Below are 18,630 nucleotides of genomic sequence, written 5' to 3'. Positions count from 1 at the left end.
CGTTAAACTTTTTTCGTCTTATAACTGTTATTACTCACTCCTTCACTGTAAAATAGAACTGTCTTGTAAATTAAATTGTAAATCCTGTATATAATAATTAACATTGTACTACATGTAATTCATAAGGGAGCAGGCATTAAGCGGCCAATCTGGTCTTGTTCTGCTCCCGACCACAATCAATATTATGTATTTCATTAATGCACCTTGTAAATTTTGTTGGTCGAATAAATATTCATATTCAAATATTCATATTCACTACAAGGCCAACTGTTGGGAGGGTTTCTTTTATGCGAGTTGCGAGTTGCGAGTTACAAAGTGCGAGTTGCGAGTTACAAAGTGCGAGTTGCGAGTTAAAAAATGCGAGTTGCGAGTTACAAAGTGCGAGTTGCGAGTTAAAAAATGCGAGTTGCGAGTTACAAAGTGCGAGTTGCGAGTTACAAAATGCGAGTTGCGAGTTACAAAGTGCGAGTTGCGAGTTAAAAAATGCGAGTTGCGAGTTATAAAGTGCGAGTTGCGAGTTAAAAAATGCGAGTTGCGAGTTACAAAGTGCGAGTTGCGAGTTAAAAAATGCGAGTTGCGAGTTACAAAGTGCGAGTTGCGAGTTACAAAGTGCGAGTTGCGAGTTACAAAGCAACTCCAGGTTCCGCCTCCTGAACATAATCAAGTATGGATGTCTTTATCAGTTATGGCTCTGGGTTGACCTCCTGTGGTGAAAGTTCAAGAATCCTTTTACATCACATGTGGCATTACTTAGTATCAGTCCTGCACAAACAATAGTAAACATCACTGTGTACTACAGGATGTTGGTCCATTTTTAAATTAACCCAATCAACGCTATCAATGAACTGTTAGGCCATGGACCTTTGAACTGTTAGGCCATGGACCTTTATACTATAAAGGTCCATGGGCATGGTATAGGCGTATATCGAATGAGTTTTCATTGCTGCAGATTACTAGGGTCAAATTTGCTCGTAATGGGCCTTAGCCCACAGGGCTCCAATTTTTAATTAATGGGCCTACTTTTAGTAACAAAACAATCATACATTTACAAAACAGGTTTCTTTTTATAACAATATAAAATGTGGTTGTCAATGATCAACTGACATGACTGATATGACTGACAGACCCGTCCGTAATCTCACTTTGACAAGGCACTAGGCCTATATAGAGGCATATTGTGATAGCAAAGTCAAAGGCCAAGGCCAACTAATAACGGTAATGGGTTAATTCTAGTTATCGGGTATATTCCTTTCTAATGTCAATGATGTCCAGCTAGCTGCCCTTATATTAGTTAGACTGAACAATCTAGCCTCCAGTTTTTGGTTATTTTGCTAAAACTTTCCAACTTAAATTCTCAAGACCCTGCAAAAATCAGAAACAGTCAACATGTATGATGTCTATAAGACATGGAGCTTCACCAACATCACTGAAACTGTATACACCAGCTTATAAATGCACACTGTGTATCAAATCATAAACAGTCACCCAGCTGAGAAAAATTAGGGCTCGCCAAGTGGCTGGTGATAAGGTTGATGAGATGGACCACTGACACATGTTTCAAGGACCATGATCTTTGCAACTGGATATACATCAGCTGAAGCTTCAGGATAGCACCCATGATCCTTTCTGGCTTCTCACGTTGTTTTATTTGGCGTTTGGTGTTTCCAGCTTTGAATCCTGTCATTTTATGTGTACAAAATGTTCAAACTTCCATCAATCGGGATATCAAATAAACACGAGCCTTTGTTTGCTGGGATACCACGCTTTCGGTACCATGATCTCAAAGGAAAGGAGGAGATAGGCAGTGGCGGCTTTGGGAAAGTCTTGAAGTGTTGTCATTCTAATGAAACTGTGGCTGTTAAAGTATCACATGAAGAGGATGATTATTCCATGCGGAACATGGCAAAGGAGGCACGACTTCTTCATGGACTTCGTAGTCCTCACATTGCCAATTTCAGATTAGTGTGCCTTGATCCGCCTTCCATAATGCTGGACTTCGAATGTTTCAGTTTTCGTCCTTTCGGTATTGATAGGGAATTCTATAACCTCAAAGAGTATCTGAATTTTCTGAACAAATTAGATGACGCGTCGTTCTTCTTCGAATTCCTTCCCAATACTTTGGACGACATTGTGCAAGGCCTCGGTTATCTCCATGGAAAGGGAGTGGCCCATCGGGATTTGAAGCCCCATAATATTCTAGTTTCGAACCAAAACTATGCTCATGTTCGAGCGGATGACCCTGGGTTCGCGCGTGTCTTTAAAGATCGACCAATAACATGCAAATTGACCGATTTTGGAGAGAGTCGGTCAGACTTAATTCAGACTCGAACACTTGCAAATGCGAACACACGCACTGTTGAAAGAGGTACGAATCCGTACCTTGCTCCAGAGGCAATAGTGCCAAGTCTAATGCTGAAATCTGCAACATCGGCTGATCTCTTCAAAATCGACATTTGGGCACTCGGCATGACCATATTCGGCATTCTTAACCCAGGTCTCCCATTCCCGTTTCGCGAAGAATTCGAGGCTTTGCCGAAAGCAAAAGATGTTAGGGCTGACCCAACTGAGCAATTTAAGCAACACATCATAAATAAGCTTGAGAAAGGACAACGGCCCTCACCATCGATGAAGTATGCGAACCTCCAAAATACAGACTGGAGCAGTATAAGGAAAATATACAGGATGTGCACACTACAAAGCCCAGCAGCACGGCCGCTTGTTCAGGATATAATTCAGATGGTTCAGAACACAAGGTAAGGCATTTTCATCCCGTAAACATCTCGGGTAAAATTCAATATAATTTGTGGTACGACTGGACATTGAGTATGGAGAATAACATTATAAAGACACATACATATCTATTTCAGGCATCAAGGAAATTTAGGAAGTCATCATGCTGAGCAACCAGGGCCCAGTTACCTCGAAAGAAGGTCAGAAACAGCTGGGACTCATTGTGATGTAAACAGACCTCAACCAGGGCGGATGATAGGTAACTAATAAAACTAATATAACTATTTCAATCCCTGATGAAGCCCAAAAGAAAGTTTAATGGACCCTTGAAATGCAGTTTAAATGGCCATCAAACATTGTGTCAAATGAGTTCCATTATTTCATGTTTGCCAGGATGTGACATCTTTCATTAAATAGATATGAAGAAGAGCGGATAACATATAAATATGTATTCGTATGTTACATGTGAAATATTTATTGATGTGTTATCCGGGTTCGACTTGAAGATTCCCGTCCATCAGAAAATAGATTCATCCGCTACCATTTATTATTGGTTGTAAATTGGTTCATTACCAGCGACATCGGGAGTCTTCCATTGAATATAAACAATAACTTCTTCGGTACCAAATTAACTGACGAAGTGGCCATCTTAATTGATCAACAGACAAACATGTTAATTTTTACAGAATTTAACATATTTCCCCCGCCCCCCCCCCCCCCCACGAATCCAAACGCAGTCCATCACAACAATGCATATTTCCTATGGCTACTTGTACATTTCATGAACATAACCAAGATCCGTTATGCTTTCAGAAAGTCCTCTATCGTGCCAACAGAACCCAATTCTGACAATGCCAATAACTTGACATTGGTAAGTAAATTATTTCTTTTGCTTTTTTGGGTTGATAGAACGTTAGAGGCAGCCCTACAAAGAGAGAAATGACTAAAGTTTGTTAATTGTTGGGAGTTCTGACAAAAATATTAGCCCTAAACTCCCTTACTTGGCCTACAGCTCAGTCAACAGATAAATAGTCTAGTTCTTAGCTCACCTCTCAAGGCGAGCTTATACAATGACGTGGCGTCCGTCGTCGTCGTCCGTTGTCCGTTTATAGCGGAGCACGTTTCGTCACCGGTGGGCTATATATATGACAGAAATTCGGGTTACAAATTCATGACCAGGTCACCGCAGCGCACGTACCGAAAGGGTTTTAAGTCGCTTTTTTGTCATTAGTCTTTTAAATTTTATCTCTTTTCAGGTCGATTGGGAATATGTCGTTATGGGAGACTTTCACCAGGCCTCTGATAACATGTCTTATGACCAGTTTACTGGTTCACAGTGCAGTTCCATGTGTGTGATGGCGATAGTGTTTGCTCTTCTCGAAGCACCCGATGAGTGGACTAAATCAACAATTCACGAAATACTTATTCAGGGGAACCAGGCACATGAAAAAGCACTGAGAGGACTAGGATGGCCAGAACTAAGGGCAGTAATGACAGTAGATATAGATGAGATTCCTGTCAACCAGTCTTGCATAGTCGATGGACAGCACATTGAAGCAAAAATTGATGTGTTAACTGGGGCAAAATTCGGATTTGATATGCATGAAATACTAAATGACTCATTGCAGCCAACTTCTGATTGCTCATACGTGCTGAGAGTTGGTGATAAATCTAATGCGCTCTTGCAAGGACGGAATGGGACATGGTGTGTTTTTGACAGCCATGCCTGCGATGCAAATGGACAATGTGACCCAGACGGTAGCGCATGTCTTACAGTATTTGGATCAATAGGAAAGCTTGTCCGGAACCTCTCAAAACGATCTTGATAATGGACAGCAGATCGATTTGTTTCAAGTGGACGCAGTTATTTTGGCAGAACACGGTGAGTATTTAAGGTGATTTGATAACTGAATACCTGGGTCCTATCGCCTAGCTGTAGGATGCTTACAGTAACATAACATGCCGCTAGTTAGCTACTGGTCACACAATGATGTGCTAGACTTGGGATTGACGTGACAGCCTCCAATACAGACCCGAAGGAACGGGGCAGGGGGGGGGGGGTATAGGCTACGACTGGCATGACTTAATTCATATTGAATTTAAAGGCAAAATCTAAAACAGTAATCATTGCTTTCAGTTACTGGTCACAGAGAAAGCGAAGATAGAGAAGAGGGATCACTTGGTGGTGGTGGTGGTGGTGATGATACAGGTAAGATGATGTTATTCTTATTGTATATTAGGTTCCCTATCGTCAAGGTTTGGAGTCATCTTGTTCAATCGTAGCGCACTATAGATGCATTTTGGCTTCTTTGTGTATACAGGTATTTTCCCTCAATGCAATGTCCCAGAGAAATTATAGTCCATCCCGATGGTCCATGGACCACGTGCATAGTTTGAGATCTTGAATGCCAGTTCATTGTGACCATGCAATCCCCCTTTTAAAAAGGAGGACTGACTTCGTTTTGCCAGAAGTCACCAGTCGTTCGTTTCGAGCTCAGCTGTTTCTCACTTTTTATACAGACCAAAGGAGAAATGATATGAGGCCGCGATTAGGTGTCTTGAGTAGCATCATCAAGAGGCATTATGTATTGAATAACGCGTTTATAGATCCATGATTGAATGAATGAATGAAATCAGCTTATATATCGCCTTTCCAACGAAAACAATGTTCAAAATGTTCTTGGAGAGGAGAGTTCTCAAGTGTCTTCCGGAAGTTTCTTTCCTCAGGTCATAGTTGCTCAGTGAGTTCCACATTCGAGGGGCATGCACTGAGAATGCCCTTACCCCAAATACAACATCATTTTGAGCTTTATCTCTAATTTTGTATTTACAGGGTCCAACTCTATGGGAGGTGAGAGCATTCAAAAACATGACGAGCAGGATGTCCAGCTGTCATCAAGTTTAGAAAATGGACTTCAAAATGGACTTTCAGGTACTATATTTTGAATGTCTCAGGCAGTGCATGTTATTTAAAAAAATGATGGAGATTTCAACTTTTGCATCCAGTAAATTTTGATAAATAAAAAGCTCTGGGGACTGCCAGATGGTGGCAACAGAAATAAACATTAACAATTAACATTTTAATTGATACCCCTGGATATTTGCCCTCTGTCCCGAAGGGCATTATCATGCCACCTCTCTATCAATTTAAGAAATGTTAATATATACCCTTGTGCCGGCAACCTGAAACAAAATTGCTCGGCCGAAGCTACCTTGGACATGATTGCCCGCTTATTTTTTGGTAACGCAGCGACCTGGCACACGATGTTGTCCTCCTGTAAAAGACACCAGCAAACTAGAACGCTAACGACGACATGGGACATGTTTTTTTCCTGGAACAACATGAGGCAACACAGAATTTGCTAAGGTTAATTAGTGCTTATGAAACACTTGGGTTTGATGATCAAATAGCTTCTTTCATATTTTTTTTCAGATGGGGTTTTGGTGCAGTCAAATGGTATGGTTACAGATTGCTTTGTCAGCTCCTCAAAGAAGAAAACATTCAAGAACACCAAGTATGATGTAAAGCACTGGGCTAAGTGCCAAGCAAAGAAGGTAGACAGGCTACCATTCGATATCAAATTCTTCAATGTCTTCAAATTTACCAAATCCCTTGTGAAAAAAAGGAGGACATGATGAAAGTTGCAAGAGATGGGAGACCATGGGAGCGATACTGCAAAAGCTCAAGAGTCGGATTCAAAGGGACGCGGCGGATTGCACACTGCAGGGGTTCCCCAGTGTGCAGGAACAACGACTGTATGTACACTAAGATGTACGGATGTCAAAACAGACGACAATTTATAAAGGAAAATGGAACTTTTGTGTGTCGCACTTGCAGTATGCCAGTGAATAAAATTGACTGCAACGCCACCGAAGTATGGGAATACTTCAAAGACCATGTTGTTGTTATGCATATCGGCGACCATACATGCGCAGCAAAGAAGCCGAAAATTTCGGTCGAATCGCTTAAGCTGGATATTCAGCAGAATCCAGGGATCAGGCCTAGTAATATTGTGAGTGGGAAGATGATGCAGATATTATCATCAGAAGCTTTCAAATGGGAGGATTTGGAGGATGTGGCTGATAAGTACACGGACATGAAGCGGCTGCACAACGCAAAAGAACGACTGAAGAAAACTCTTTCCCCATATGGAGAGAATTTCGAAGCCCTTGCAGACTTTAAACAGAAATGTGACGAGAAAGACCGTTTTTTCATATTTAAGATCAACAACAGAGCCTTAAATGGTGAACATTCCTTTGTGTTCAAGTCAAGTTCTCAGATGGCAGAACTATGTCTCTCTATGGACAGGGACAATGATGGAATATTGGCAGAGGAGTACGCATATGTTGATGGAAAACATGATCACTGTCGAGGTTATATCACCATTACGCTGTGGGTATACCATCCGGTCTTAAGGAGGGTTGTGCGGCTGGCAGTTTCAGATGCAGAGAAGGAAGACACCACCAATCTGACTACGTTCTGGCAAGTCCTCAATCAGATGCTGTCTGAGGCAGCTGGGAAGAGTGTAAAATTTAATCCATCTGGGTTCGTAGCGGATGAAAATCATGCAAATTGGAGGAGCATCAGCGATGTTTTTGGTCAAGATGCAATTCGTAGGACAGTCTCCTGTGAGTTTCATTTCAAACAAAGCGTGCAGCGACATGCAAAGAAAGTATCGTCAGAGCATTGTGCACAGTTCATTGATATGGCACATGCTATGCTTACTGCATACACCATTCCTGAGTTCGACTCCGCATGTGAAAGGATGCAACAATTCAAAGAGAAGTACAGCGATCTGAAGAGTTGGTACAACTGGTGGTATCAGAGGCGAAGCCACATATTCAGAGCCTTTAAACAGAGTGACGCCCCTGTGTCCAACCTGGCCGAGGTTGGGCACTCCAAGATGAGTAGTGCAAAACCAAAGATGTCCCTTTTAGAGGCCGCCCGGCAAGACGTCATTGACGCCATTCGGCAGGAAGCAGAGATCAACAGCTTTCAAGATGGTGGCTACAAGGGAGGAAGAGGAAGGTCTGTGAACCAGAAGAATGCCGAAAGATTCCAAAAAGACAAGAAAAGAGTCGCAGAATATGGTCGAGAGTTGGCCATTTACATCCCAAAGAAAGGAAGCCATCGGCCACCTGAAGCAAAGAAAAGGAAAGTAAGTGCTCCTCCTACATGTGCGAAGAAAAGCTATGACCAGCCTCTCTCGGTATGCTTCTCAACACCCATTCCGAACCTGAATTCATGCTATGGTTGCAAGAAAACATTTGCCATGAAGTACAAGAAGAAACCAGATGATGTCATTTTGAAAACGCACCTCAAGAGGAGATATGTGGCAAGTGGTGGTGAAGAATGTGTTGCCCCAAAGTCATCTGCAGCCTACTTCCACCTCAATATGAATTGTGTGCGGATTGAAAAACCGTACGCAGAACTGAATGAAATAATAATTCACAATGAAGTGAAACACCATTTAACAGAGGGCAACAAAAATGTGTTGAAAAACTTTGGCATAAATATATAATGTTCACATGGATAATTGATCAGTTTGTCCTTAGACAAAACAGTGACGGTCTGCCATCAAAATAGCATTTAGCATAACATTTAGGTTATTGTCGATATGATGCACTTAGCTCATTTTCACATTACTAACTTTTGATACATGCACGTATATCATTTTGTTGCGCATAACTCAACATAACTTCAACATGAATGCAACTCGTCTGATGTATTTCATACCAAAGCAAGATAGGGATGAAATCACCATCAAAAAAACAAAATTAGGACATTTCTTGTGCATATTATAGACAACGGTGATTGAAAACTGGGGAAAGAAAGATGGTTTTTATATGACACAGTTTATGTCTGCCCTGATAACCCACTTTTGGGTACCGTATTTCTATTATCTACTGATCTAGGGACAGTTTCCAGGATCTGCTGTTCTGATCTCCTCCTTGGATTCAAGGTGAATCTGGGATAAGTAAAGTATTCGGTGGGTTCTACCATACTGCAAAAGAGAAGGAACACTTGTTTTGTTCGATCCTCATACAGCATACTTTTTAAATTAAATTGTATTATAACTTGCATGTCATGTCACTTATTACACAATAGGTAATTTCACTTTTTATGTCGACCGCATGTTGTTTCATTATAGGATGCAAAATGATTTTGTTACTCCTTTAATTTTCGAGAAGAAGTTTCCCCGGGGAGTTACGAAGTAATTTGAACAATATATCTATAAGCATTGCTATAACAAAGGAAGTAGTAACTTCATTTTCGATAATACACACACTAAAATACTCTACCAGAAAAATATACTAGTCAGATAATTACAAAGTTTGGTATTTTTCTAATTTTAATTTTCAAATACTTCTCTCCACATTGATAAAAAACTTACTTTGTTCGAATCCGCCAAGTAGTTTTGAAGCTAGCACCCTGAACGACTTGGACATGACTGGTTTTACAGTAATTTTGTTACTCCTTCAACTTTCGAGCGGGAGCTTCCTTCAACTTTTGAGAAGGAATTTTCGAAGTTATTTGAACAATACAACGTATATCTATAACAAATCTTTTCGATGATACACAAACTAAAATACTCTACCAGTCAAATCATTACAAAGTTTGGTATTTTTCTAATTTTAATTTTCAAACACGTCTCTCTACATTGATAAAAACTTACTTTGTTGGAATCCGCCAAGTAGCTTTGAGGCTGGCACCCTGAACGACTTGGACAAGACTGGTTTTACAGTAATTTTGTTATTCCTTCAACTTTCGAGAGGGAGTTTCCCTTTAACTTTCGAGAAGGAGTTTCGAAGTTATTTAAACAATAGGGGCCTATATCTATAACAAAGTAAGTAGTAATTACATTTTCGATGATACACAAACTAAAATACTCTACTAGAAATATACCGGTCAGATTATTACGAAGTTTGGTATTTTTCTAATTTTAATTTTCAAACACTTCTCTCCACATTGATAAAAAACTTAATTTGTTCGAATCCGCCAAGTAGCTTTAAGGCTAGCACCCGAACGACTTGGGAAAAATGACTGGTTTTACATTCTGTGAATGCCTCTTTGCATTGGTCATCTTATGACTTGGATTAATCGTTGGCTTGCTGAAAGGTTTAGGTTCAGGTTTGCAGTAAGCAATATTGCCAATGCTGATGCAAGGTTTTCAGAACATTTTTTTGAAATATATATGATTGTTGCTTAATATGAAGCATGGGCTGTATTGCACACGGTAACAGGTGTGGACAACCCGCAAGGTATATAATATAAACCCAACATATGGGAGTTAGTCCAGAATCGTCTGCAGGAGTGTCTCCTCCCTTTCGTGCATCATTCATTTTGATGCACCGGACCGTCCTTTTATTCCTTGATTTATATACTGATTATTCTAAGATTGATCAGGCATAATGTCTGGTGCATTGGATTGTGCATTTCACATTATATATCATAATAATTGTACCATTTCATGAAACTTCTACCTTGTGAACCGCCCCTTGTGCCAGAGTATCATTTTTATTGATTTATTGTTTGATTGGTCTTTAATACTGGATCAATCATACCTGCTGATATACTGGTGCGATGGACTGGGCACATATAGGGTTCTGGGTTTTATTATCATTGTTATTGCTTTTTTTCTCGTCTTGCTAGCCTTTCTGTTACTTACAGACCTGTCAGCAAATGTGTACAGAACTTATAAAAAGGTTTGGCCTAACTTTGTAAAGGACCAATTATAAAATGCAAAATTACTGTTCGTTTGAAAAATTGATCTTCTGCAATAAAGCCTATAATTGTCGACAAGCCCTCTTAATCTACTGTTGTAACATTATTGCCATGTCGATTCATTGTAGAAAAAAATCAAATTTATACTGATATGAATTTGTACTCTTAAGTTTTTTGCTCAATTTCATGCAAGGTGTTCCTCTGTGATCTTTGGTGGACAAAACAAACCAATGTGCAGCCTGCCATTTGCTGGTCCCACTTGAATAAATTGTCCCTTTTTCAGCTGAGATACTTATATTATTATATTCAAAGATCTATCCAAAAAGGAGATCTTTCCTATCATTGGGGAAGTTAAATCGATAGCAAAAGTACTCCCTTCCCTCTCCAAGCGCCCCATCACTGAGGACACGGAAAGTGATCCCTGAAGAACGTCATTCAGTAATCAACAAGCATAGCAATGAATGTCCCCCGTCGCTGTTGGGGTGTTTATTGAAAAATGTGTAGTTTGAAACCTCTCTGGGCAGTCTACCTTGAAACTGTGTCAGCATAGGGATGTTCAAACACGAAATGGTCACAATCAGACATGTTCTGACTATGGGGCCATCCACTTAGTATGTAAGCACTGCGGGGGGTCTATGAATTTGGACCTCTAAAGTCGAGAATCAAACACGATCTGACGAATATTAAGCGAGTTCTAACACTTTAAGTGTTTTTGGTTTTGGCCCCCTGGTGGCCAACTCGAGAATCAAGCTCGGCCGATTTTTCGACGCGACACACCTTTGGCCCGCCCTCTATCAGCAGACCAAATTTCAACCCAAAATATTGTGTCGTTCAGAAGTTACAGAGGGGAAGGGAACAGCAGCGAGCGGCACCGCAGACTGACGGGCTCAATAAGCTTAATCACTACCATCAATCGCACTTTGTAACTCGCAACTCGCATTTTGTAACTCGCAACTCGCATTTTTTAACTCGCAACTCGCATTTTTTAACTCGCAACTCGCATTTTTTAACTCGCAACTCGCACTTTGTAACTCGCAACTCGCATTTTGTAACTCGCAACTCGCATTTTTTAACTCGCAACTCGCATTTTTTAACTCGCAACTCGCATTTTTTAACTCGCAACTCGCACTTTGTAACTCGCAACTCGCACTTTGTAACTCGCAACTCGCACTTTGTAACTCGCAACTCGCACTTTGTAACTCGCAACTCGCACTTTGTAAATCGCAACTCGCACTTTGTAACTCGCAACTCGCATTTTGTAACTCGCAACCCGCATTTTTTAACTCGCAACTCGCACATTGTAACTCGCAACTCGCATTTTGTAACTCGCAACTCGCAACTCGCACTAAAGTAACACTCACTGTTGGCACTCCATTTACGAGGGGTACTTCAGGCGTCTACGGAACCTTACAGCTTTTGGCGTTTCGTTTTAAAGCCCCCCCACCAAAATTTTGTTGCTATGTATGTTGACACAAAGCTTACCCTCAAGAACGCTGCGCGCCTCCTGATTAGGGTACAGCAGATCCTTCCTCCGGGGGCAGTTGTTGTAAACTATGTTAAGACATTCATAATGAAGCAAGGGCGTGTCACTGAATTAACTCTCGATGATTATTTTATGGCTACTGTGTGGCACAGATCACCCCCAACCACCACACGGGCGCGACCACTTGCCCTCATAATTCGGAATGCACATCGTACTTTAGAGCACCAGTATGCCCGCTATTTTGAGCATAAAATCTGTAAAATTTGCTATTCTAAATTCCAGTGGGGAATTGCAGTGACTGGCCCGAACTTTGTCGTGATGTTTGCTCCATGTTGCAACACCCCCTATCACCTGCATTGCGTCGGTCGCTACACTGACGATTTTTACGTGCGTAACTGGCGCTGTCAAACATGTGCGACAATTCTGTTCCGCACCCGGCGCACCTCATTTACCCTCTATATTCCACCAATTGTAGGAGTTCCTCCTGAACCCGACGAGGAATCCCTTGCTCTTGAGGCTAATCGCTTAAGCATTCTTCAAGCCAACCCCTTACCCCCACCTGCATATAAAAAATATCTTCGTCAACTCGAAAAAGAGGGTGCCTCCGGTTTCATGCCTCATTTTGGAAATATCAACGATGTTGATTAAGCACTCACCATAAAGGTGCGCAGAAAAACAATTCTAAAAAACCCGTTCGTCTGGGAACGGACAGTACTCAAACAAAAAAAGAACCTCCATGTCGTTAGCATTGGCACCCACAATGTGAACCCTATTCAGCATTGGCACCAATTGACCAACAGGCATAAAAATGTATTGAGTCCAGAACATGTGTTAAAGGTAAAAGGCATATCGTCAGAAAAACATTAGGCTCCACCGACATGAGCATGGGAGTCAAATTATAGTATATAAATGGACTAGTCTATCACTTCCGAGCGGCGGTTGTTCCTGAATGTGAATAGCACATCTAATCTCCGTAAAATTTATGCATTGTCTGAGCTAAGGTGGTAACCTTATCCTAACCAATTACAAAAAAAAACACATTTTTTTTTACTTGCCATCAGATTAACAAATAAAACTAGATCATTAACCTTGATACATTTAACAAGAAAGTCAGGAGAGTCAAGATCGCGATATAAAACGTATACCCCTCCTACCTTATGGTCCGAAACGTGCGGGTAACCTGCCAAAAGTGTGCCACATAGTTCGGCTTATTATAGCCCTGCGCTCCTACGTAATCGGGCCCGGATATTCAGTCAGAAGACGTTCAGGCTGATGTTCTGGATGTACCGGCGAGGTAAGAAGGACACAGTTCCTCGCACCACACTTAACCAAAGGACACAATGGAGGTAATAGCCTGCGTTTAAAGATCTAAAGGCCACTGACTGTTGAATGGCGTCAATAAGATAACACCTCAGACTCACCATGTCATACTTCAATTAATCTCCAATATACTATCTATGTTAACGACAAGAGGAGACTTAACCTCTGTGCTGTTGCGGAACAAGTGTCTTGCTCGGCGGTAAAAAGCAAACAAATCAAATTAACACCTTCACTGACTCCTATGATCAACGGCTGGGCCTGATCACAATGTAAACAAGCAAAATATGCTAAGTAGCCTCGTAAAAAACGGACAGGTATATGGTTCATTTTATAACAAGGTTGGAACGCATAGGTAAACAACTCATTTTGTATCTTTAAGGTAGGGCGTCGGTGCGTTGCATCAGACTGTCCAACTGAGCAATGTACGTATATTCCAGAATTTAGAAATGACTTACTGCATTGTAAACAAATTATAAGGTTTGGTATGGGTTGGCAAGGGCCACGCTGGATTGTGATAGTGAGGATAATATGTTATTAATTGTGTCATAGGCAAAGTACCTAAGAATATAGTGGATTATAAAAAAAATCCGCATAGAATAGTGGATTATAAAAAATCCGCATTGAATAAATGCATGAGGTCATTCAAGTTTCTGGTTCAACCAGCATGACTGATGTCGCGAACATGTTGTTTATCCAGATGCAGTTCCTGGATTGACAAAATATAAGCAGTAATTCAAATGTTGTTACCCCGATGTAGTTCCGGGATTGACGGCGCATAAGATGAGTGACTCCTAAAGCGGAGTTACTTCTAGGAAAAGAAGTAGTGGTTCACCCAGAGGTTGTTCCTGGGTTAACAAAAAGATGTCATGATAACAGGTGGCCCAAATCAAATCATATCACGATGTAACGGTTCCAAAATATCAGAGAAGTGTGAGTAGAACCATAATGAAGCCATATATGTAAAAGCTTAAGCAAATAATCAATTAATGCGTCAACGAACAATTATATCATCAAATACTCAACCACAGTACTGAAAGTAAGAAAAACCATGAATCAATAATATTGCTCAGCACGATATAAAGTGCGAACCAAGGGTTGATGTAGTCTGTCACAACGATCTTCCTGTAAGGTCAATGCTGAAAAGGTCATAATAAGCAATTAAATGTTCAGTAAATCCTGTATATCATCATAAATGTCACATGCTCCATTAGTCAAAATTGCATAAATTATCGGTAAAATTACACAAATAACAATGTTATTGTATAAACGGGTCAGAAGCTGGTAGTTGGTTGGTTTCATTGCCTGGCCTTATGCTGAAATCAGAAAAGGCACCCATACATGTTTCCGAAGCCTTGGCAAGACTGTCCTCGTTTTCACAGGAAGAAATCATGCAGTGGACGCAATGCTAACAAGAAGACATTGTGAATGTCATATGGTTCCCACGTAGTTATATTCAGTAACAAAAATTTTGAGTTTGACCTTGACCTTGACCTTTAACCTTCAAGGTCATTGCATAATTGAAATGAGCAACCTTAATAACATATGTAGGTGAAGTTTCCGTGACTCTCACTATACCATGGACCAAGATATTTCAAAATATCAAAGTTCATATATCAAAATCTCATGATATCTCGACAACCTGACACCTGTAATTGAACATTTTGACTTCATTGAAACCCTACAATGAACACAGATGACCTAGGTTTTGTTGCATGTTGCCAAACTATCCTAGCATCAAAATATTGCAAAATATCAAATTTGAGATATCAATATCACCATGACCCCACCATCCTATATCAAATGTGAGTTGCCCATTCGATTCCAAAGGTTGGAAAACCTAGGGGTAGAACTCATTTCCATTGCTGTACACCTCAAAATGGCCGAGTTATGCCATCTGGAAAAAAGCGTGACGGACAAAATATCAAGTCTGATATGTCAATTACATCATGATCCAGGCATCCCAGGATGAAAATGATTAGCTCATTGGATTGGCAGGGTTGACAAACCTGGGGGTACGACATGTTTCCAGAGCTGTAGCTGTTGAGGGAGATAAGATATGAAGGTGTGACGGACGGACACACACACACACACACACACGCACACACACGCACGCACACACACACACACAGACACCATGACCAGAAACAATATGGTTCCCGATCTTACTGGATCGGGAACCATAATCACAGTAATGCTGAAACAAATGTCAAGCACCAGGAGGCCAAGTCTGAACTCCTTGGGCTTGTCCTGCATCACTTCTTGGGGTTACTGGACGACTTGTCAAATAATTATAGTCCAATTCTACATTTCACTTCATCCTTTGTCGGTATCACGTCTGTTGCATACGCGAAAATATGTTTAAAACTTAAGCCTGTAGAGGTACAAATAGTAACACTGGTACTTAAGGTACCCATGCGTGGTTTGGTTTTGTCAATATATTGTTGCCTTGGGCATCAGCTTTCTTCGGTAACTATAGGGTTACGCAGTGTGCATCCGAGAATAATATTGGCCTCCATCCAGACAGGGGCATAAACATCATGCAAACGAGGTGCAACGGGATTACCTGTAATTCCGCGATAGATCAATGCACCACACATGAAGAGGAATGCTGAAAACAAAAAACAATGAGTCAAGACAAATGATAAAGGTAGTACAGGTTGATGGAAGGCTCACTTTGTATGAGGGCCAAGGATACCTTCCCGGTAAAAATGTATTATTTAAAGAAACTTATATATAACTGTGTGTTGTACATAGTCAATTTGAATGGCTAAGGTCGTGACGTTCCCGTTACCCTTAAGGTACGGTGAATTTCAAACTTGGATTTTTGGATAAAAAATTATTGATCCTTATGTGTGTGTTTGAATTTAAAGAGTGTGTATATAGTCAATAAGATAAGACGCTGTTCCGAAGACTTGTGGGTATGCAACACAAGATCTTCCATTTTTTAATGCTGCAAATGTAAACTCTTCAATTGGCCAGAATGACTTGTCAAGTATTCTCCCTCATGCCTTGATGCCCATTACCTCTCGTTAGCTGGTGTGTCGAGTTGCATCGTCAGGGAACAAGCGAGAAGAGGCATAATGATTGGAGAGGCCATAGTCTGAAAGAAATTATCAGATAATGTTAAATTGACAAATGGGCTGGAAATAGCTTAGTGAAAAATATACGCCTACCCCATTTGACATTGTCCGGTCTGAGTACGATTGTATGGTTAGATAGTCGAAGGTGACGGTCCCTTGCAAACATCAGATGAACTATATGTGTACATAGCATGTAATCTTTCATATGATTTAAGACTGGTTGAAAGTCTCGTCCACAGTATAGTAGTGGTTCCCTCAACTTGGTTTTTTTCTGGTTTTTGCTTCGTGTAACGTGTAACAAAAGTTTCGGTGTTAGTGTCCGTATAACGACACTATCGATATAACTTACGGGTTGCTCAGAAATGGGGAAGATAATAATGAGCGTTATAAAAATAAAAACAATAACTACAGGTAGTTTAACTGAGACAATCTACACCTCAATTAAAGGACATGCGCTGCATGTTGGTATCATGAGTTACGAAGTGGTCTCAATGGTATCTCTCGGTACAACTATTACTCAAACGTATTATAGGCGTATCAACTTAGCTGGTGTTATCAAATAATGATAGGCAAAATAGAGGACGTCAGGCATTCAGCCGAAGTACTCAATAAAAGTCAGTTACCTTAGTTAAAATTAAGACGCGTCCATGGCCGTCTCATGATCGTCATCGCTGTGGTTCAGATCGGTTAGAACCTCTGCCACTGGCATAAGCCTCACGGTCGCCTCGGGAGTGAAGGCGTCCGCGGCGGTGACGTCCTCAATCTCCACACCAACCATGACTTGTAGGTCTTCTTCCCATATGGTTGGGCGGAACCTCTTCTCGACTTTATCGGTCCGAACCATCCTGATTTTTAGCCGTGGCTTCGACTCACAGGGCATCATGTAGAGGTAGGGGGTGTACGGACTCTCCGTAAACTCCAACGAAACTCCGTGGAGAAAGGTTCTGTCCACCCCCCACATCGCATCTGTGAGATGGCGTCGCACGCGTCCGGTGATATCGAACCACCACATGGTTTCGCTCGGGGGTTCCAGGAGCTCTCCTTCGGGAGGACCCAACGGGACAAAGTCGTCCAACTTCTCTTCACTGGAGGAAGCAACGTTGGGCTCCCGATAGTTCCGTGAACACCCCGGCTGTGGTTCGGACCTTTGGGGGCTGGCTTCCTTGTTAGCCGTCGGGGATGTGACTTGGCGGTCTCCCGCGTGCCGCAAGTAGGTGACCCCTCATGTCAAGGTCACGGCACCGCGGTAGTGCGACGCAAAGCGTCGCCTCCCGAGACCGCGCCTCCTCACAGAGTTCCGCGTACTTCAGTGCCTCAGATCGGTAGACACGGTACCACGGTACGGCGACGCAAAACGACGCCGCCCGGGACCGCGCCTCCTGGCGGAGTCCTGCGTATTCCTCTGCCCCGAATCGACGACCTATAAAAAGAATAAAGACATAAACAATATTTTTGCATATGGGTTTCAAAAACAAATAACTGTTTATCATATAAAAATGTCACCCAACTTTAGAACACTAAGAATTCAAACAACACCTTAAAAAATGTTGGTAATCTGTGTTTCCTAGAATGACGACTGTCTCGCCTGTAATTACTTGTCAAAATCAAACAGAGTTACACCTCAGCGTACCGAGGGTTACCCATTCCGTAAGTGTAATGACAAACCAATATATTGTTTAACTAGTATATGTAGCTTAGCTAAAATCGTGGCGTAAAACGGACTTGACCCACCAAACCTACATTTTATCAGTAGTACCTAAGTTAACCGCGGTAGCACCGCATGGTGCGCGGCTGGAACATCGTTAACGTCAATCATAATGTATATTAACATTTTCGCCTCGTTGGCATAAATGAATATAAATACCAGCCTCATTACCTGGATAACCGGTGCATTAATTTGAAGTACCAATAACTAGTATCTCTCCATTCATAGGTAAAGTTATTCCATGTGTCCGAGTGTATTGCAATAAATTCAACAGTTAATGGCCAAACCTACCTAAATCTTTGGGACCTGGGAAAAACGGCCTCGGGGGTAGCTCGTGATGATCCTGTTCAAAGATCTGTTCCCCCCCGGCCAGTCCTTGCGGGCGCCTGTATTTCCGTGCAGGTTGAGCACGTGAGGCCTAACGTCCAGGCACCCCGCACAACGATAGGCGGCTATCCACCGCCTCATATAGGTCTGGAAGCTGCCCCTCCTTTTTCATTGTTGGTATTGCACCCCCGCGCCTAGGGTGTTCGGCGAACATCCGCACGAGTGCAGTAGGAGCGTAGGGGGCGTCGTTCCAGAGGTG

The 18,630-nt window shown here is 41.6% G+C and overlaps 1 protein-coding gene and 1 long non-coding RNA gene across 2 annotated transcripts; one reads left to right on the top strand and one right to left on the bottom strand.

Moving 5' to 3' along the window:
- The first annotated feature begins 595 nt into the window (after positions 1–595).
- On the top strand, positions 596–2,908 carry LOC135492799 (cyclin-dependent kinase 2 homolog). The gene has a single exon (XM_064779443.1). The coding sequence runs from the start codon at positions 1,699–1,701 to the stop codon at positions 2,755–2,757; it is 1,059 nt and encodes a 352-aa protein (XP_064635513.1). The 5' UTR covers positions 596–1,698; the 3' UTR covers positions 2,758–2,908.
- Positions 2,909–15,797: 12,889 nt separating this feature from the next.
- Positions 15,798–17,002, bottom strand: LOC135492093 (uncharacterized). Its single transcript, XR_010448024.1, has 3 exons — positions 16,963–17,002; positions 16,283–16,359; positions 15,798–15,867 (listed from the first exon to the last, which is right to left on the bottom strand). It is a non-coding gene; the product is annotated as an uncharacterized LOC135492093 (long non-coding RNA).
- Positions 17,003–18,630: the final 1,628 nt, after the last annotated feature.

The sequence above is a fragment of the Lineus longissimus genome, chromosome 8 (assembly GCF_910592395.1).
Source record: "Lineus longissimus chromosome 8, tnLinLong1.2, whole genome shotgun sequence".
Lineage (NCBI taxonomy): Eukaryota > Metazoa > Nemertea > Pilidiophora > Heteronemertea > Lineidae > Lineus > Lineus longissimus.
This window is presented reverse-complemented; position numbering and strand designations above follow the sequence as displayed.

What these genes read in the sequence shown, in the direction of transcription:
- LOC135492799 (XM_064779443.1), top strand. Translation starts at nt 1,699, where the DNA reads ATGTTCAAACTTCCATCAATCGGGATATCAAATAAACACGAGCCTTTG.